This window comes from Sander lucioperca, chromosome 12, assembly GCF_008315115.2.
Source record: "Sander lucioperca isolate FBNREF2018 chromosome 12, SLUC_FBN_1.2, whole genome shotgun sequence".
NCBI classification, from domain to species: Eukaryota; Metazoa; Chordata; class Actinopteri; order Perciformes; family Percidae; genus Sander; species Sander lucioperca.
In genome coordinates this window covers 35,336,026-35,349,531 of record NC_050184.1, presented here as the reverse complement: position 1 = coordinate 35,349,531, position 13,506 = coordinate 35,336,026, and the positions used below count along the sequence as shown (strand labels likewise).

Here is a 13,506-nt window from a genome sequence, read left to right as displayed (position 1 = left end):
CACCCCAAATCCCAGAAAAAGTGATTTTTTCATAATATGGGCACTTTAAGGATCTCTAAAACTACCAAGAAAAGTTCGGACTCACGGGTGTTTTGATGTACGTGTGAGGGTCCGGGAACTCTGGGAAGTGGCTGGGGATGTAAGCCGGATGGGTGCGTTTCTGTCCGGCCGACAGGGCTTTGGGAGTCACAGGTGCGTTCGTCACTGGAGCTGAAATTTATAAAATCCAATCACAAAGAAAAAAAGAAGTTCACATCTATGTCAATTTTTTTCAGTTATCATATCGAATTAAACTACCATTACTAGTCTATTTCATACCAACAGTGGAAAGCAGAGTGCCTACTTACGGGCAGTTATAACCATCCTCTGTGATCTCTTGGCATACACAGGCAGGGTGTCGGCATTGAAACCTGCAGTGACACAAACAGATCAAATGATGTCCTCTGTGTTAGCCAGGCTTCATCGATATGTTGGCGTCCTCCAGTACTTACCCATTTCAATGAGTGTGACCACTGTATCTGCCAAGGTTGGGACGCTTCTGGCCGTGTGTTCACAATAAGCTTTAGCACACCGACCTATTTCGGTTATATCTGTAAAAGAGGCAAAAGAAATTTTGGGATTTAGAAAATAACGTGGAAGTTCACAGTGCTGATACACCTGAACTCAGGGCATCTACCAATCCTGTACCCGTTGTGCATGGCTCTGTCTCCTTGTCTTGATAAGATGTAATGTCAGTCCTGATTTTCTGAAACACTCTCCTTCATGCTTTCTTAAACCTATATAATAAAACTATTTTGACCCTGCAATATCTCATTCTGAATGTGTATTATTAGAAAAACTAATACTTTTTATCAACAGCTCTAGTTTCACAGTAAAGGCATACTACTGCTTTCACATTAAAATGCAATAACACATTTGACACATATGCAGGAAGTGATGTATCAGCTGCAGCTACAATGATCAAACTATATCTACCATAGGTGTTATTGGCAAAGGACAAAAAAAGCAGGAAAATATACGCCGCACCCATGACGCTGCGAAAGCACCCCCACACAGTTTGCACTGTATTTCATTAAATGTATATAAATTTCATGAAACACAGTGCACATTGAATGACAACCTATCCTTTTAGGAAGGCTACACTATATGGTCAGTTAGATGGCTTAGAGTTACTGAATGCATCTGCCAGACTGTTAACCTGCATACTCAGCACACGTTCTTTATGAGATGTGTAATAGTACCGTTGATGGGTGATTTAGCAAATACAAGCACTTTAGGTTGTAGGTTTTTAGGCAAAATGAAAACTCTTTAAACTGATTTTTATCTATCTGAATGTTTTCTTCACTCTGTCTGAACAACAACAACTAACAGTGGCTAAGACCATACATAGTTGAGAATATACAGATTTTTGTTGGTTTCTCCAAATACCTGAGGAAAAATGTCATTAGCACCACATAATAATAATAAAATTAACTGTTTTAGTTGAAAAGGAAGGTACAGAAATTGTGGCCATATCATCTGTCTTAGTCATTGTCATGTTTAACCCTTGTGTTGTCTTTCCTTGTCCTTTCGGGTCAAAATTGAAAATTCACTTTTTTAGCGCTTTTTGCAACAAACAGTAACATTTTTTTAAATGTTTTTGTCAAAAAAGCTTTCAAAGTTTTCTTTATTCATGGTCAATAAACCGATTTTATATGACATTATACCTCATTTTTTAGGTAAAAAAAAGCAGAAATTATGAATTATTTTGACAAGTAGATCACAGACTGGTGTATGTTAAAGTTTAGTCAGGATACTGTTTTAAAATCATTTAAAAAATTTTTTTTTCAAATCCTATAAAATTGAATGAATTAATTCAATTTGTGTACAGATGGTGAAATAATATAAGCAGTACCTTATGTAACAGATTTTTAAACATTTAATGTAAGTAACTGGCAAACAATGCTTACTACGTTTGTATGCTGTTACTGTCATTCTCTACAGTATGTTCTTTGTTGTCACTGTCTGTTCGATTGTCCGTGTTTCTCTCTGTTGACACTGTACATACAATATTGTCTGTCTGGTTCTCCATCTTTTCATCCGTTTTAACTAGGGATGTCCAGATCCAATCACGTGATCGGAAATCGGGCCCGATCACGTGGTTTCAGACTCGATCGGAATCGGACGTTACCTCCTGATCAGGACTCGGATATATATGTATATATATTCTCATTATTTTTTTAACACATCTATAGTTATGCGGTGGCACAGAGTTAGACCCTTTTGAATCCACACAGAAACAGCAACGTGTGCGGCATGACATCACTTTGTTGCAGAGATGCTATTGGTTAAATGCCGGCAAAGTAAAACACGGAAGCAGCTTGAAGCGGAAGGCGCGAGTATGTCTGCGGTCTGGAGGTATTATAAAGTTGATGACAAAAACATTGCCATAGTAAACTGTGAGATATGTAACAGAAGTGCTCTGTTTGTTAACAGCGTTGTTGAATGTTAAAATAAGGTGAATTAAATAAAAAATAAGGAACATCCTGGATCTGTTTTTTCGCTCTTCTTTATTCTTTTTTTATATGTTATAGAAGTATCGGATCGGGACTCGGTATCGGTAGATACTCAAAATCAAATGACTCGGACTCGGACTCGAGGGCAAAAAAACCTGATCGGGACATCCCTAATAAAAAGACCAAAGACAAAAAAAAAGTTTTGGAAAAGTCATGGAATTCTTTTTTTTAACACAGCATAATAATATGTGATTAATAAATGTATTTCACGTCGTCTTAACCTCAACGTTCTATTCGGGGCGCGATATTACGAATCCCTCTATGAACCACATAAATTGTCATTCATTTTATTGTTAAACCTCTGAGGGTAAACTTTAACACAGATTTTTATTCTTATTGTATAATGTCGACTGACATTTTCAGGAATACATAGTCATGGAAATTTGCCATAAAGTCATGGAAAAGTATTGGTTAAAATGTGTATGAACCCTGCAAGGGCGACGAGGGCCGACGTGCGCCACTGTCGGCCGTCGTCGCCATTAGTCCCCGGCTGTCAGCTTGGTGTGTCAGGGCCTTTACATGGGGACCGTATTTATGATCTATACTGCAGCCAGCCACCAGGGCGTTTTGTCTTCACTTATACAGTCATGCATCAACCCCTGACATTTCACAAAAACTACACAGAACAATTATAAAACGGCAAAAACAATAACACACTGCATCAACCATGGTATGGTTGATGCCAAGGCGCTTACGATCATGAATAAATAAATACAAAAATTGCATGCATTAAACACATTAAACCCAGGAGAGTTTTTGTGCTGCTGGTCGCTGTTAGATGTGTTAAAAAATAATGAGAATATATATACATATATATCCGAGTCCTGATCGGGAGGTAACGTCCGATTCCGATCGAGTCTGAAACCACGTGATCGGGCCCGATTTCCGATCACGTGATCGGATCTGGACATCCCTACTTTTTATGTTTCCAAAACCTTTCCAGGCCTGGAATTTGCATTTTTTAAATTCCATAACTTTTCCATGTTTTTTCAAAACGTATGAACCCTGTCTTGTCTTGGCCAAAAATTAGCACTGGAACACACCGCAAGAGATTACAGCCAACGCCCAAGTACCACATACGTTCTGCGCCTGCGTGAGAGGAAATAACTCTCCATACCAGCAAGCGGTGGTAATCTTTTTCGTCATTCAACAAGGGAAACCGGATAACATTGCTATGATACCCACAACAAACGGCGTTTGCTCGAGCAGCGGCAGAACCGAACAGAGCATAGGCTTCCTCCCCACCGAAAGACAGCGGACACCGGGAGATGGCTAACCGGACTGTCCCTCTCCGGGGCTGTAGTGTTAATTTCGTCAGACGAGACTAAATATGTTCGTCAACGACCTTTTTTTCCATGACTAAGATGAGATGATGACGAGAGTGCACCAATGTCCAAAAAACGCTGACTGAGACTAAATTAACATGCATTATTGTTGACGAAAAAAGACGAGACTAAAATGTTTTGAAGAAAATAAAAACTAAGATAAAATCTCTCTTCATTTTCGTCTACAATCGTCTCTACTTTTTCATCATGAGATAGAACTACTGCAGTGCCTGTTTGGAGCGCGTGCCTGTTCCAAACAGGCCAATCGCTGCTTGGTTCCCAGTATTTTGCGGGCAATCAGGCGCGGCTCGGCTGCGACTCATCTAGAGATTCGGCGTGTCCCCTTTTTTTCGTCTAGCCGTCACACATCCAGGTAGCGATGTGGCCCGGGCGGGGGAGGGAGGAAGCCCGGTTCAGCCTGCTGCAGAAGCCGCTACAACGCGTAGCGATGTGCCCCGGCCCCGGCTAAAGGAAGGAGACAGGCTTTAGCCCTGCTGGTGAAGCCGCTCTTAAACAGCTTGCAGAACGGCTGGAGTAATGTATGCAACCGCTGGCAACAAAACAACGTGCTGTAGAGCCCAGGAGCCCTGGCGCTTATCTAACATGTGTCTGTGTACGATTGTATTTGCATGACAGAAGAGGCTCGATATAAAACCAGACGAGTTTAACAAAGTTGCATTCAACAAAAATCATTCAACAAGTGTATTTTGTCAGGTAATTATGACATTCAACCAATATTTGAGATGTGTGAAACACTACTTGACTGAAATGGTTATCAGAAATAATAATTTATTTAAAAAAAAAAGACTAAAATGTTTTGACTAAAACTTGACTAAGATGACGAGACTTTTAGCCGACTAAAACTTAACAAAAAAAGACGTGAATGACTAAAGATGACTATGACTCATAGGTGTGATTGGCAAAGGACAAAAAAGCAGGAAAATATACGGCGCACCCATGACGCTGCGACAGCCCCCTCCCCCCCCTCATTTTTTAAAAAATAAACCATTAAATGGCACTTTCTGGAGAGTTTTGTGCAAAGAAATGGAGAAATTGAGTCTTACATGATATGTAGGTATTAGGGCATTTAGCATTTACATTACTGTTAATCAGTCATCACTTGATTACACATTGCATTACCTTGTTATAATATAAATAATAATAGTGCCACATGAAGAGACAGTGCAGCATATGACAGTAGCAACAGCTGAGAAGATTTGGGTCTGTGGTGACCAGGTCCACCTCACACGAACTTCCTTCTCCTATTCTCTCTCCTTACTACCACACCCACACCCACACCCCCACACCAGCCCACATTACCACGCCCACGGACATTTACGGTTTTTTAAACATTTAATGTAACTGGCAAACAATGCTTTCTACTTTTTAAAGAGCACACGTTTATAACAAATTTTTATTTATGCCGTTTGTATGCTGTTACTGTCATTCTCTACAGTATGTAGGTATGTAGTATGTATGTTGTCACTGTCTGTTCAATTGTCCGTGTTTCTCTCTGTTGACACTGTACATATTAAGTTATAACTCTAACTCTGCAATTTAAATGTTTTTTATGGCTGTCTGTGATTATACTTCAGGGTTTTTCCTTGCTCAGAATTTGTCTTTGCGGGAACACACAAAGCAGGGGGGGGAGGGGGTCTGGGGGTCCTCCCCCAGGAAATTCTGAGGGTAAATGACTTCAATTCCTGCATTCTGATACATTTTTAGGCACCAATTTATGGTAAAAATGTCAATATTTATTGCAAGGAAATCACAAAATTCTGGTGGCAGCTAACAATTCAAAATACAAAATATAATGGAATATTATTATATTCAGTAGTCCAGTAAGGAGGCTTTCACATCCGGGACGTGGGCCGGATACAACAACACTTGACCCTAAAGTCCAGTTGTTTGTAGGATTGACTTAGGCTACTTAATCAGTGATGTTGAATATAGCCTAGAGTGTAACGGACCACCACAGTTCATACATACATGTGAACCGCGGATTAATTGCAGAGTTTAATCTACATAGTGTAAAACTACTACGTGAATGGGGCATAGCAGAAAGACAGAGCAGAGCGACGCTGCTTGTTCAGGGTTTTCATGTGAACTCCTATTGGCCTACACTTTGCATCAGGCGTTAAAACCAACTGTACCGAATTAGACTACTATTTAACGCGAGACGTTTTTAACCGCTAATAGAACTGTCTCAATTTAATACTGATGCCGTCAGACGGCCGCGCGGACAGACAGCAGTCGGAGTTCTGGCAGAGCTCTGCGCCGGTCAGCAGCGGCTTCTCACTCACAACGTCCCAATTTAAGTAACCTCTGATCGGGTCGTAGCAAATTAAGTAGCTACACTAAGTTTAAGATTAGGTGTTGGTCATTCTCAACACCTTTCTACCCCCCCCACACTTATCAACTCCGGACTCTGTGCTGCTGCCAGCCTGTGTAACGTACGTTACTCACCATCGATCGACTGTTAGCTTCAGCTGGCTAACATTAGCTGTCAACCTCCCGACTAGCTAGTGATCTAGCGAGGATTAGCCCTTCAGACCGCAGTGGACTTCAGTGGACTCTCCATCCAATTCATTTTCAGGTCAGAAAAGCCGGATTTCCGGAATTATCCGGAAGAATCACACCCCTGATGACTAAAACCAAAGAATTTCTAATATGGGAAGAAGTTCCACTCTCTCGTTACTTCCGGCTTCTGAACTGGTTGCAGTTCCACCAGAGTTCCATATAGGGGGTGCTCACAGGCCAGTGCAGAATGAATGGGACTCTATGGAGCTATACCCCTCAAAATCCACTTTTCTCAGGATATAATTTTTTGACTAGTAATTTGAATGTTGCATTTGAAAGGGGAGGCTAAGAAAATACACACTGCTGGGTGTTAGATTTTTTTAAAGTGCCCATATTATGAAAAAATCACTTTTTCTGGGATTTGGGGTGTTATGTTGTGTCTCTGGTGCTTCCACACACATACAAATTTTGAAAAAAATCCACCCATGCTGTTTAGAGTGAGATACAGTTTCTGAATGTGTCCTGCCTTCAGTCTCTGGGTGAGCTGTTCAAAATCAGCACGGCTTGTGACATCACAAGCCGAAACGAGCAGGCTAACCGCAACCATTAGCTCGTAGCGTTAGCATGCTAACGCTATGGCTAACGCTAGCATGCTAACGCTAGCATGCTACCTCGTTCTCAATAGCAAAGCACTGCTACAACACACACAAGTTCACCATAATCTACAAAAGAACTACTTACATGTGCGCCCTCATTTAGAAGTCTCCCAGCTAATCCTGCCTTGTAACTGACCAAAGTTGTAGAAACAGCCTTTCTTTTACTGTCTATGGAGCTAGCTAGCTGACATGATCTACATCTGAGCTACTGGGCATGTGCAGTGCAATCAAAGATAGTACAGAAGAAGAAGAAGAAAAGAGGTCTCACTCTGTAGCTAAAACAGAGACCAGGTGAAAAGAGGATCTGCAGCAGTGAGAGAGAGCACTGCAGTACAACACAAATATGGTGTTTTTTGAAAATTAAACCATGTAAACCTATTCTGGTACAACCTTAAAATACAATTATGAACCTGAAAATGAGCATAATATGGCTGCTTTAAAGTGGCTTTTTTGTTCTAAAAAGCCTTTTAAAATGTCAATGACGTCATACACATATACGGCCAGAGATTCTGCTTTAGGGCAAGCTCTGAGTCGCTTCCTTTTTTCTCTCGAGGCATCGACAACACAGCTGACAGGTTAGGCTCTCCCTGTCAATACACGTGCTAGAAAGAGGTTTGCTAATGTTTTAAAGACCACGCCGAAATATTCACTCTGGCATTCTGGTTCTGCTTCGGATGCCGTCAAGCGGGATCTCCGATCGTAATCAGTCCTTCACTGACCAATCAGCATTCATTAGCAGAATGCTAGCGTGTTATGGGCAACAACGACTCAACCTGTAACAAATCGAAAGGGCATAAGTACTCGTTCATTCAACTTTTGACCTATAATCCATGTTGAACTTGCAAAAACTACAATCAAATCTGAGATTTCTCAACGACAATCAGGCGAAAGAGACAAATTTAGCCGTCTAGCTCCATAGGGTCCCATTCATTTTGCACTGGACCGTGATCACCCCCAGTGGAACTCTGGTGGAACTGCAACCAAAGTAGGTACAATGGGGCTTAATAGGGAGTGGAACGGCTTTCCGTAGACGGGCTTTGCTAAAACTAACTAAGTAACTTAAAAGTAGGTGCCAAAATTAACACTACCGGGCTGTCATCCGTTCTCTCAGCAAAGAAGTATCCCTACAGTGAGGCCTGCTGCTGGCTCATTAGCGTGCTAATTTCATTCACCCAACATGCGTTATTATTAATTCGGCCCAAATAGGACCAACGGCCGCCTAGGTGTGTCAGGGCCTTAAAGTGCTCATATTATGCTCATTTTCAGGTTCATAATTGTAGTTAGAGGTTATATCAGAATAGGTTTACATGGTTTAATTTTCAAAAAATACCATATTTTTGTTGTACTGCACATTGCTGCAGCTCCTCTTTTCACCCTGTGTGTGGAGCTCTCTGTTTTAGCTACAGAGTGAGGCATCTCACTTCTATCCATCTTTGTTGGGAGTCGCACATGCTCAGTACCTAGGTAAGGACTACTAGCCAGTCAGAAGCAGAGTATGAGGGCGTGCCACGCTAGCAGCTAAGCGAGCATTATAACGTGTGTTACAAAGTGACGCATGTTCGTCTCTGAAGTAAAGGCTGGACTACAATAGAGCTGTTTGGAGCAGTTTGTGAACAGTGTTTAAGTCCCTTTGGGGTGGACTTTGGGCTTTTTCACTTTGTAAACCTATAACGTGCACAAAAAAGATATATAACACAATAAAGGGAAAAAGAAAGGGAAAAAGCCAAAAAGCATAATATTAGCAGCACTTTTAAGCAGATGGGACATGGACCAAACTTCTGTCATTTTAGCAAGTTCTGAGTGTTCAAGTGTTCATTTTACTGATAAGTTTGGTTTGTATTAGTTATTTAATGCTCATGATTGGTCAGGCGGGTATATGAGCGGGACTTCGATACCACGGCTCCACCGCCGGATCACTACCACACAGACTCTGGATCCAAAATAACAAGATGGCGGTGCCCGTATCCGGGATATTTTGGCTTCACTTTTGTAGAGTGTGAGGAAGTGGAGATGCATAGTCCATCTTTTTTTTCTTTTTTTTTACAGTCTATGCTTTGAGGACTAAACTGATAAATTGGTTTCACGAAACCAATTGGTGAACCAAGCATGGTGCCCTTTAATTTTAAAACACAAATATTAAAGTATGCAGCTCTGAGGAAAATGAACAAGGGCACATTGATACATACAGCTCTGCATCATCTCAGTGAGTGTCTCCACTGCTGCCTTTTCTGCGCTCTCGAAGCCACACTCTGTCAGGAGGGCACTGACAACAACCTGCAGGGTGCGACGTCGAGCCAGGTGGTAGTTCTCTGCAGGGCTGGTAGCTGCTTTACCACTACTCCCACGCTGAAAAACACATGAAAAAATATAGTAGGTAAGACAAAATGCATTAGAACAGTAAACAATAATAAACAGAATGAACAGGCTCATTACAGCATGAAACACACAAACATAACATTGAGTATGAAGGTACAAAGCTCTTACAACAATCAAATGAATTGAGAATATAAAAACATTAACACAGTATTACCATTTAGGCTACGTAAAAGGCTTGGATCTCCTATTTGGCCGAGTTACGAGAAACTCTTAAAAACAAGGGGTGTGTCACCTTTTTTGGTCTAACAGTAACTCAGTATTTTATTTACGTCACGAGACCTGCTCAGAATAAGTCAAACGCTGGAGTTAATGTGCCTCCATGGCAACGTGCTGTGTTTTCGCTATAACATTCTGCGGACTGGGTCACTAGTGGGACTGCCGGGCTGTGCGTTTCTCAGCAGGCCAAACTCCCCCGACCTACCCTCTCCCCAGTCCAACGCCTTCGCAGCCAAATGTGCAACTGTACATTTATGTTATGTTATGTTGTGTTCAGCAGTGCAAATGTACTGTTTGTGTGCCTATGTGCTGAGGTGTTTTTTTCCTGTTCCCACACTGTTCTTATCTTTATGAGGATAGTCTGAGAGTTGCTTTTTTTTTTCCCTCTCCTCATGTGATGCTGTATTCTCCCTGCGAGAGTTAAGAGAGAGTTGTTTTGGCACCGCATATATGGCGACTCGGTGTGTCTGTGCGTGTTGCTTTAATGTGACATGCACCTACAGCACCAGGACAAATTCCTTGTGTGTGTAAACGTACTTGGCAATAAAGCTTTTTCTGATTCTGATTCTGATTGTGTCAGCCTTTACTAGTTGACAGTGGTGGAAGACGTACACGGATCCTTTACTTAAAGGGGCTCTAAGCGATGGGACGCGTGTTTTAGGCTACAACATTTTTTGTCACATACAGCAAACATCTCCTCACTATCCGCTAGCTGCCTGTCCCATGAACACACTGTAAAAAAAAAAACGCGGTCTCTGTAGACAGCCCAGGCTCCACAAACGGCAACAAAAACAAACTGGCCAACCTGCACCACCAAACATAAAGAGTGTTCCAGCCAATAACCGACAAGAAGGATTTGGGGGTGGGGGTTAGTGCCATGGATGTATTAGTGCGCGGAAGGGAGGGGGAGGGGACGGGATGAGGAGGGAGGGACGAGCTTGTTTGACAATACTTTGAACGTCAACAAGAAGTAACGTCACCCAACATCGCTTAGAGCACCTTTAAGTAAAAGCACTGATTTCAAATGTTGTAAGTAAAAGCACGTAAGTATTATCAGTAAAATGTACTTCAAGTATGAAAAGTAAAAGTACTGATTCTGCAGTAAAATGTTCCCTGTCAGTGTTTTCCTATTCTATCTGATGTTTGTGGATTATTATTCCTGCTGCATTCATGTGTACGTTGCATTTCACTCATTTTAACTCCTTTATATACTATTGGGTAGTAGGGCGGAAAGATTCATCTTTTTAAAAATCAAAATCGCGATTTGAAAGAATGGGATTGGCTAATCGTGAAGGCCGCAATTAATCGAATGTGAATATTTAGTTGAATGTTTGGTGCAACATTTGGTTTAAAGCTTTAGTGCGTAACTTTTTGATTTTAATGAACATCCGTTACATTCAAGCCGTTGCCAAATGAGTTGCTACAAAGCCACAAATTAAGACTATCAGCTCCACACAACTCTCTCTGTATTTCTCAGTATGGCTATGTTCAGAAGATTGTGGTGCTCGGCGACATTCGCGTGCAGAAACTCGAGTGAAGATAATTACCTCTTCATAAGAGTCCATGTTTTTTTTTTTTAATCCTCCGTGTCCTCCTTGGCTACAAGCAATTGTGTGGGGGAGGGGTGGGGGGGTGCGTGGTCACGGAAGGCTTGTATCATGTGGACGTGCCGACAGTTTTGTTGTCATTACTTAGAATTCGTCATGGGGGCGACAGAAACTACGCACTATAGCTTTAACATTTTTTATTCCTCTTTTTATTATTTTATTTACTGTTTTTGTAATGTTGCATATCACAGATTTTTTAAAGAAATGTCCTATTTTCAGCGGACTTTTTATTTTATTATTTTTAACTTTATTTAACATGATCATAAAAAGTGCAATATGTAGATGCTGCTGTTGTAATACATTTCAGTCCAAGCTTATTAAAAGAAAAACACTTATTGCTGGCAATTCATATCTATGTTCTCACCCTTGCATAATCGCAATATCTGGAAGAAAAATCGCAATTATTAACATTTTTTTCCTATAAAATCATCATATGTTTGTAGTGTTGCTGTCCTGTAAGAATCACGTATCTCTAAAAACATTTAAAACTCTTCATGGTGTCAGAAAAACAGCCTGTTTTCAGCTTTGTGGCGATACATTTTCCAGCTGATCCAGGAGGCTTTTTAAAGACTTTATTTAGGTTGAGAAGAGGGAGATTTTTCTCAACCTATAAAAGGAACACTTCATCCTTCAGTTTAATCACAAACATTCAACATTAACACATTTGGAGATACATGGTTTTCAATGGACAGGATAGGGGATGGAAAACTGCCATCTGAAAAGTAACTAAAGCGGTCAGTGGAATAAAATGTACAATATTTGCCTCTAAGATGTTGTGGAGTAGAAGTATAACGTTCCATTAAAAGGGAAATACTCATAAAAAGTACAAGCAGCTCGAATTCGATGACGGTACTTGAGTAAATGTACTTAATTACATTCCATCTTTCACAGTATTTTATTATTATAGAATATTATATTATTTGTTTTTTATCACCAACAAACCTACATGTAATGTTATAGTTGGTCAATGTTGAGCCAATTTTAGATACAGAAACAGTAGGGCTGCACAATTAACCAGTTTTATCAAAATCGCAATATGGACTATTGGAATAACCAAATCACAGGGGGCGCAATATTTGTTAATGGCAAAAATTTGTGTCAAACTATACTGAATGAAGTATTGTGGTTCTGCAGAGACAGCCCAGGCCTACAAATCATATCCTACAGAATAATAAAACATAAGAAAACATATTTGTTTGGTACAGATCCTAGCAAAAATCACACTAATCATTTTTATTTTTACATTTTACAATGGAAATGAGAATAGCGATACAAAAAGAATGATTCCCTCCAATGTCGTGAATCATATCGCAATATCAGTCAAAATAATCGCAATGAGATATTTTCCTCATATCGTGCAGCCCTAGTAAACAATAACTATAGCCAAGTGTCAAATAAATGTAGTGGAGTAAAAAGCACAATAATTCCATATGAAATTTATTGTTTTGTTTAAAGTAGCATAATATGGAAATACTCAACTACAAGTCTGTTAAAAATATACAACACTAAATGTACTTAGTTACCTTCCACCACTGCTAATTGACAGGCTGGATTTACAGCAGCACATGTAGCTAAGCATTAGCAGGTGTAACGTTAGGATTAACAAATCCAGACAAATAAAACACAAACGTACTGTACATTGCAGGCTATTCATATTGTTAGCGGGTAACTGCGGTTATAGTCTGTACAGAAATATGACCACGACATGCAAATTAAGCTAGCTAGCTAACACATACTAACATTTGTCCAGAAGGGTAAATAATCATTCAATAACGTTAGCATTTACAGACAAATTAACTAACGTTATATAAACGATGAAGTAGCTAACCTTGTCGTCTGTGATAAAGTACAGCAGGCTCATTGTGGCTTCAAGAGGAATTATTTAAATTACTCCTTGAGACACATTCAGTACAGACGAGTCTCTTCCAACTGACTGCTAACAGTTAGCTAAACACTGAGAACCTACGGATAAGTTAGCTAACGTTAGCCTACATCCTGCTAATGACGGGAGAAGAAAACCGTCTCTTAACATACCCCTCCTTCATTCAGGGAACCTCTAGATGCAACCACAGGATCCGCCATAAGTGATTATTTGTACTCTGCTCTTTGGAGTAAACTAATTTAACTCTGTAGTGAAAAAAACGTAATTTTTCCGACGGCCGTTTTAGCCGCCATTAGTAAACACGGTATGAATTTATGTCGTCGTTTCCGTCACTGGGGCGGAAGTCAAAATTAACCCGCACTATATTTA

The 13,506-nt window shown here is 40.4% G+C and overlaps 1 protein-coding gene across 2 annotated transcripts in view; it reads right to left on the bottom strand.

Moving 5' to 3' along the window:
* The window catches only part of taf8 (TAF8 RNA polymerase II, TATA box binding protein (TBP)-associated factor), a 16,959-nt gene extending 3,453 nt beyond the window's left edge, over nt 1-13,506 (bottom strand). Inside the window, exons 1-5 of one of the 2 annotated variants that reach the window (XM_031290536.2) lie at nt 13,290-13,506; nt 9,243-9,402; nt 492-590; nt 348-410; nt 86-210 (exon numbers count right to left, since the gene is read on the bottom strand). In XM_031290536.2, the coding sequence (XP_031146396.1) occupies nt 86-210; nt 348-410; nt 492-590; nt 9,243-9,402; nt 13,290-13,337 (495 nt within the window). In that variant the 5' untranslated portion in view covers nt 13,338-13,506. Of the gene's footprint in view, nt 1-85; nt 211-347; nt 411-491; nt 591-9,242; nt 9,403-13,083 lie in introns of both variants that reach the window. The other variant, XM_031290537.2, reaches the window with a different exon arrangement.